This window comes from Anopheles arabiensis, chromosome 2 (assembly GCF_016920715.1).
Source record: "Anopheles arabiensis isolate DONGOLA chromosome 2, AaraD3, whole genome shotgun sequence".
Taxonomy (NCBI): Eukaryota; Metazoa; Arthropoda; class Insecta; order Diptera; family Culicidae; genus Anopheles; species Anopheles arabiensis.
Window position 1 is genome coordinate 23,785,616 of NC_053517.1, and position 7,103 is coordinate 23,792,718.

General features: G+C 46.6%; 1 protein-coding gene across 1 annotated transcript; it reads left to right on the forward strand.

The window, feature by feature from the left end:
* The first annotated feature begins 583 nt into the window (after positions 1-583).
* On the forward strand, positions 584-3,047 carry LOC120894500 (fork head domain-containing protein FD4-like). The gene has a single exon (XM_040297127.1). The coding sequence runs from the start codon at positions 1,009-1,011 to the stop codon at positions 2,308-2,310; it is 1,302 nt and encodes a 433-aa protein (XP_040153061.1). The 5' UTR covers positions 584-1,008; the 3' UTR covers positions 2,311-3,047.
* The last annotated feature ends 4,056 nt before the right edge of the window (positions 3,048-7,103 follow it).

The window sequence follows — 7,103 nt, forward strand, 5'->3', positions numbered from 1 at the left end:
AATAAAGCTTGCAGCGCTTGGCTCGCATCCGACGGGGAAGGCAAAATGTAAACAGAGTGTTCGGCGCGCTCGCTCGTTCGTAAGCTTGCAGCACACAGCACCGCCGCAACAAAACACATTATATACTGCCCGCACACCCTACCCGCTGTTGTGCTGGATCTCTTCCACCCTTGCAGCCGTACCATTGCGAGGCGAGCTGGTACAGGAAAGAAAAGCGCTTTCTCTGTTGCTCCTTCGACGGCTACACTCCTCATTCACACTCACACCATCTTGCTCTCACACACACACACATCTAATGTTGCCGTGTGTTTTTTTTGCATCACACGTACCAACATCTCATCCAATCGTTGGCGTGCGGATTGGTATTGGTGTGCTGGCAGTCGTTCCCCGCAGTTACCCCGCAGTGTGTGTTGGTGTGCTGATGTTGCGCACAACTGCATCTCTCTTGCTCTGGGCCGAAGAAGAGGCCGCTTCACTGCCCGCTTAACATATCATTCCGCATTTCAACACCTTCGGTTGTTGATTTGATAAAGCAGACCAAACAGTATCATACAAACAAGCGCCCGCGTTCGCTCGCTCGCCGGTTGCGTTTTGACGTTCGACTGGAAACTTGCGCGAAAAAACCGGGCTCCGGTATTGTTCTCCCTGGGACGGGGGTTTTCGGTATCGTCGCCGCAGATCGAGTGGAACGCGCTTGGACGGTGCATATATGGTGCATAAGTTGCATGTGAATGTGGTGGGTTTAAAAACAAAGATTATTATGGCGTGATCGCAGCTGATGAGGCTAATGTTCTTGTGACAGTGAAGAATGCACAATACAGTTAGTGAAGACGATGTTTGCCGCTCGCTAGAATGTACTTGAGAGTGTCACAAAAGAACCAAAAGTGATCGTGAACGTAAAGAGGCTGAAGATATTTGCATAGCAATTGAATGATAAGGCACAGTGAGTGAGTGATTGCGTAGTGTGAACAACAACAAAAAAACAAGCAAACAAAATACCGGATTAAAATGCCACGACCATCCCGTGACACGTACGGCGACCAGAAGCCACCGTACTCGTACATCTCCCTAACCGCAATGGCCATCTGGTCCTCGCCCGACAAAATGCTACCGTTGAGTGATATCTACAAGTTCATTACCGATCGGTTTCCGTACTATCGCAAAAACACCCAGCGCTGGCAGAACTCGCTCCGGCACAACCTTAGCTTCAACGATTGCTTCATCAAGGTGCCACGGCGGCCGGACCGGCCCGGCAAGGGTGCGTACTGGGCCCTCCATCCCCAGGCGTTCGATATGTTCGAAAATGGCAGCCTGCTGCGGCGGCGGAAGCGCTTCAAGCTGCACAAAACCGACAAGGACATCCTGAACGAGGAGCTGGCGGCGCTGGCCAACATTAATCGGATATTTCTCGCCCAAAACTCGGCCGAAGCGTACTGCCCAACGGCGGCGACCACGATGCTGCCCGATCCGGCCATCCTGCACCCTGCCAGCATGCTCCACTCGCCAACGCTCGAGCCGCACTCGCCCCTGCCGGCCGTTGTCGCCGGCCCACTGTCACCCATTTCCAGCAGCGGCGGCGAGACGACGCTGGTGGCCGGCACCACCCGTACCCCGCTGCGACCGAAACGATCGTTCACGATCGAAAGCCTCATCACGCCGGAAGAGGAGCACTCGGTCGAGCGCTGGAAGGGTGGCCGCAACGAGCGGGAAACGAGCGAATCTCCCAGTGCCAGCCCAGCCCGACCGGCCGCCGTGCGGGACAAGCGTTCGAAACGGGGCGGTGCGGACGATAAGCTTAATCTGCTGGAATCGCCCGACCACCACCGGTTACCCTCGCTGCTGTCGCTCGCCGGCCACCCGGTACATCATCATGCTGCCGCCCTGCACCACCACCACCATCACCATCATCAGCAGCAGCAGCACCTGCATCCACATACCGGGACGCTACCACCGGCCACCAGTCTGCCGGGCGCGAACATACCGCACTTTCTGCAGTACGCCCACCCAGCCCTGGCCGGGTACGATCTGCCCATCCATCCGCTGCTGATGATGGGCCCGCTCGGTGCAATACCACCACACTACTTCCACCACAGCTCGTACCACAGCTTGGCCTCGGCCCACCATCAGCAACAGCAGCAGCATCAGCACCTTCATCATTTGCATCATGGTAGCAGCGGGAGAACGGCGGAGACGGGTTCCGGTGGTCGATCACCGTCCGGTTCCATCACCGAACCGGACAGCCCCCGGTCGGGTGGAGCAGCACCGACCGATCTCAGCCGTCCGTTGGGACCGGCACTGCGAAGTGTTTGAAGTTGCCGATCGAGTCTTTAGAGCGAAATGGAGGGAGTTAGCGAGAAAGAGAGATAGAGAGAAAATGAGAGAGACAGAGAGACAGTTGGTTCCTCAATCCCGTTCCTGTTAGTGCTCTAGTGGCGCCACCGAAGGCTGTTTGTTGAGTTTGTATTATTTTATTTTTTATTTCTTGTGTAATTAGAACAATATTTAATGTGCACTCTTTAAGTTTGTCTCATTTCGAACCGATACGCGCCCGTTAGTGCACGTACCTATTAACGCTAATTGATGACTGATTGTGTGACACGGGACTAACCCACTCCCGTGCAGGAAGAGTGTCCGAATGTAGGGACTGAAAGAAGGACTTTCGCCAAAAAAAAAAACAATGATCATTTGCCCTTCCTTTTTGTATCACAAATAACACTCTTTCTCTTACTCACACACCCACAAAAACAATCACATTATTACCACGTGGACTTGACCTCGCGGCTTGTATTGAAACCACCCAATCTGTCCCAAACTGGGGTTTAAATGCCAATGTTTCATACAGCTAGAATAATTCCACCTGTTAGTTAGCGGTACCGACATAATCCTGTTCGATGGTGCAGCAAGCGAGGCAGACGATAAGCATTGTTGGTTGGATGCGTTAAGGTTCGAATTGAAGCATAAAAAAAGGATACAAAGATTTATAGGTGTAAGGTTTAGCGAAATTCAAGCTCTGTGTACGTGATTACTTATTTAAGAACCTGTTTTTACTTGCTAGAACTGAAATAAACAAAAATGTGTATATCAACCGGAATCAAGGTGAAGCTCGTATGCCATTTTATTACAACAAATGTATACCACATTCTATTCAGCTTTAAGTACAAAGTATTTAAAGCTCTAACTTGTGCAGGCAGATGGTTTCAAATGATTTGCTGTTTTTTTCTTTCAGAACTAATATCCAAAAGATGAAAAAATACACTGACTAACACGTATAATACCGATTGCAATCAAATTAGATAATTGCTGGAAATATCGCACAATCATGCGCAAAAAAACTTCATTTCCAACGCAACATAAAATGAATTGCACTACATGATACATATTTCTCATATTACTTTTTTCCATGTATTGAGAACAATTCTAGCATGGAATATTGGTCTCGATAAACCCCACATTGAAAAATCACCCAGGAAAGCACTTCAAACAATTCCATTAGGTTTCATCAAGGGTACTGTAAGTAATTGACGTGTAAATCTATAATTTTGTTAAGCTTTTATTGCTTATCTCACATAAAAAACAAGAACAATAGAAGTGGAAGCTTGTTTTCCATAATTTCTTTTCATATTAGAAATACACATCTCCAGCTGCTAATAAAAAAAATTAAACTCATCAAGAGCAGAATAATCAACTTAAAGAGTAAAAATGTTAATAAATTCATAGAAAGTTATAAAAAAGCTTTTGAAGGACAATAAGAAGTCAATAGCTGCACGCACAAACATACACACAGCTCAATAGTTGACATGCTAATGGAAGTTCAATTAGTGAGTTCAGGCTGTGCATGATGTAGATTTATGAACAATTATAAGATGAAACAATACTATCAAACAAATCTTCGAACCAACCTTCTCTTTTCTTTCTCACAAATTTTCCCAATCTTTGCTTTAAATAAAATCCATTCATTGAAATCAAATTGAACAGCTTCACTCCTAGTTACGAACAAGGTAAAACAAACGCTTTGTTTTCGAAAAAAAAACACTTCAGGAAGAAGAAACAATCTCCATTCCTTAATGTAAACCTTAACAAGCTCATGCCGGCAAACCATCGAAACAACAGCCATTCTTCTCACAAATGTTATGTTTCTGCTTTGGTTTCGTTGTGTGTGTGTGCCGATTTAGCTTTGTTGCTCAATTGACAGCCCAAAAAGTGTAGCCCCTCCGTTGTGTGCCATTGTGTTTTGTGTGTGTGTGCGGGGTTTGTGCCGAGCAAAAGGGTGATGTTGTTTTCGGAAGTGGTTACGCCCCTCGACGGTACGGGATTAGAGTTTGTATTATTGGAACTGCAGACCAAAAGAAACAAAAACAACGACAGCACAGCCGTGCTCCGTTCTTAATCGTTGCGGTATTTCTTGAGCCTTTTCTTGAGTCTTTCATTGAGAAAAAGAACCGCAAAAAGTTTGCTTTCTTTAGGAGGTTTTGTCCCTTACCGGTATTGTGTGTGTGTGTGTGTGTGTGTGTGTCCTTTCCGGTCAAGTGAGCAACAGAGAAAACAAAATGTCAAACAAGACGTTGATCCCATTTTATGTCAATGCCAACATTTCGAGCTGCTTTGTTTGCCACACAATTATAATCCTTTTGAAATTGGAACACAAAATTATTGGTTTGAAGTTGATAGCAAATTAGCAGAATAATTAAGTATTCTAAGTACAACCAAACATCTAAACCTTCAAAGCGCTCCCTAAAGGCACGACAAACAGTGCTGATTCGTAGCGCCCTCCTACAGCGATCACGGCGAACGCCCCCTCCCGTGATCGGTAATTAGGTGTAGCGATCGATAATTGAGAACAGCTAACACGAGCCACATTTCGAGCGACTCTTGACGCGTTCCAATAGTTTGAAGCCCTCGGCCCAACGCGCATCAATTTCAATAAGAGAACGCTGCGCAAAGAGAAAATCTCGCGTATCATACAACATGCCGCAGCACTCGCCCGCAGACCGCAGTCAGCTAATTAAGCACTTCCACGGAAGGAACGAACGAGCTAATAGTATCATCACCATCGTAAACGAAACCAACAACAAAAAAGCCATTGCCTGTGATCCATGCCCTGCTTGATAGGATGCTGCGTAAGCGTTGTTGCCCCGCCGAAGGAAGCAGGAAGGGTGCACGTGCGTGTGAAATCCCGGGGGTTACGAGGAATTCAGCCGATCGGTTCGGGATCGATCGCTGGAGTTTGGAGGCTTATGGGCCCGTGATCTTTTACACATCTCGACGCAACGGTAGCCTCCTCATCGGGTGCGAAATAGTGCCCTGTCATTCGATCGAGCGTGAAGCGGTAGACGAGCTGTCTGGCACTGCACTGGGCGCGCACGGCTGCGGCGGTCTGACACACGCAGGCCAATCGGCTCGGTACGGGAATACATACCCCCATCGGCACCAATCGGGGGAGGCAGCAAGTCGATCAAGATGATGATCGTGAATAGACACAAAAACGGACCCAGCGAACCGAAAGGATTGACGAACGTAGGCCGACTTTTAGATGACTTTATGCGCTACTTTTCTATCGATCTATCGAGTGTCGGGTGAGAGTTTTCCTCTTCTTTTTTTTCTCCGCTTCGTTCGGGATCCATTAAGTGATTCGGCTCTATTTTTTTGAGCGTAAATCAATTTTGAGGTTATTAGGATTCGTTAAAAGGTTTCGCCTTCCCACTTCCCGGCGCTCTTTAAATGCCGCAGCGGAGCGGTTGGACGAGAAGGATACGCGAGATGCGTCCTGGGGTCCCATTTTCGCCCTCACAGCAAATCACATCACACGGAATTGAATCGGCCCCCAATCGATTGAAGCCCGTCGGATTGCAGATGAGTTGGCGATAGTGTGTTAAAGCCCGCGCAGGCCGAAGGGGGCCGGGGTCATGTTACGCTATGTTAATCAGCGTATGAAAGCGGGCGAGGCGAGACGAGAGAAAGAGAGATGCTGGAACACGCTGCCAGAACCGCGAAATGCTCGGGATTGAAGAGCAGTCAACGTTATAAATCAGAAAATGGTCAGTAAACTAACCGTCCATGATCCAATTTTGCGCTACTTAAAATTCCTCAACCACTTATACAGGCTGCGGGAGCGGATAGGGTGGGTAAGGGGCAATGGTTTCATGCTTTGCGCTCGGTATGCTCGACGAAGCATAGAGAACATGATTAAAGGTGTAAAAGTTTACCGAATCATTTGTCCATTATCGGCGATGCCACACAGACACCAAAAACTTAAGGGGAAATCGTGGGCAGCAGCAGCACGATCGGTGTACAGGGACCCTATCGGAATGCGCTCACGGGCTATGGGAGTTTTGTTTCCGATCGATTCGATTATTATTCAAAGGAATGCTCTCACTCTATCTCGCTGGTCAGTTTACACGGTTGCATGATGTGTGGAAACTGTTGTGTAGTCACTGAGATACCATCGCACATAGATTTTACGCCATTTAGCCCAATTAATGGTGTAATTGCTTGCTTGTAATGAGTTTGTACTTTAAAAGTTTGATACTTTAATGCAGAAAGCTAAGCATCCTTTTGTGTACTGTGGCTGTTGTTACGATACTATTTTTTGATATCATTTCCTTTCTTGCATATAATCTTTTCGAAGGCAGAAATTCTTTCCTACAATAATGTGTGCAGTAAAAAATGAACTTATGTTCACGATTTCTTTGCCATGACGGTACCAAATATTGAAAAAATCACCTCAAAATTGACAAAAATACTACCTCAACTATTATTATCAGTTGATTGGCGATTTTTTCGACAACGAAAGTCAAGCAACTGTGGTTAAGGACATGCCTTCAATAAGGATCTTCAAATCCTTATAAACAAATGTCGAGGAATTTTTCATGTTTTCCTGATCTTGCCACACTAGCATTTCTAATGTCCCTAGGCATCTGGGAAAAGGTTTTGCCCGAGATACTATGAAGAGCTTATTTTGACCAATTAACATTCTTCGCTGGATGAGGGTTTTGTGGAAGAAGTTGATGATAGCTAAATTCGATAAACTTAAGCCTAAATCGATCAATAGCTATGTAACTAACATGAATATAGGCTTAAATAGAAGGCTGAATACATGCCAAAGT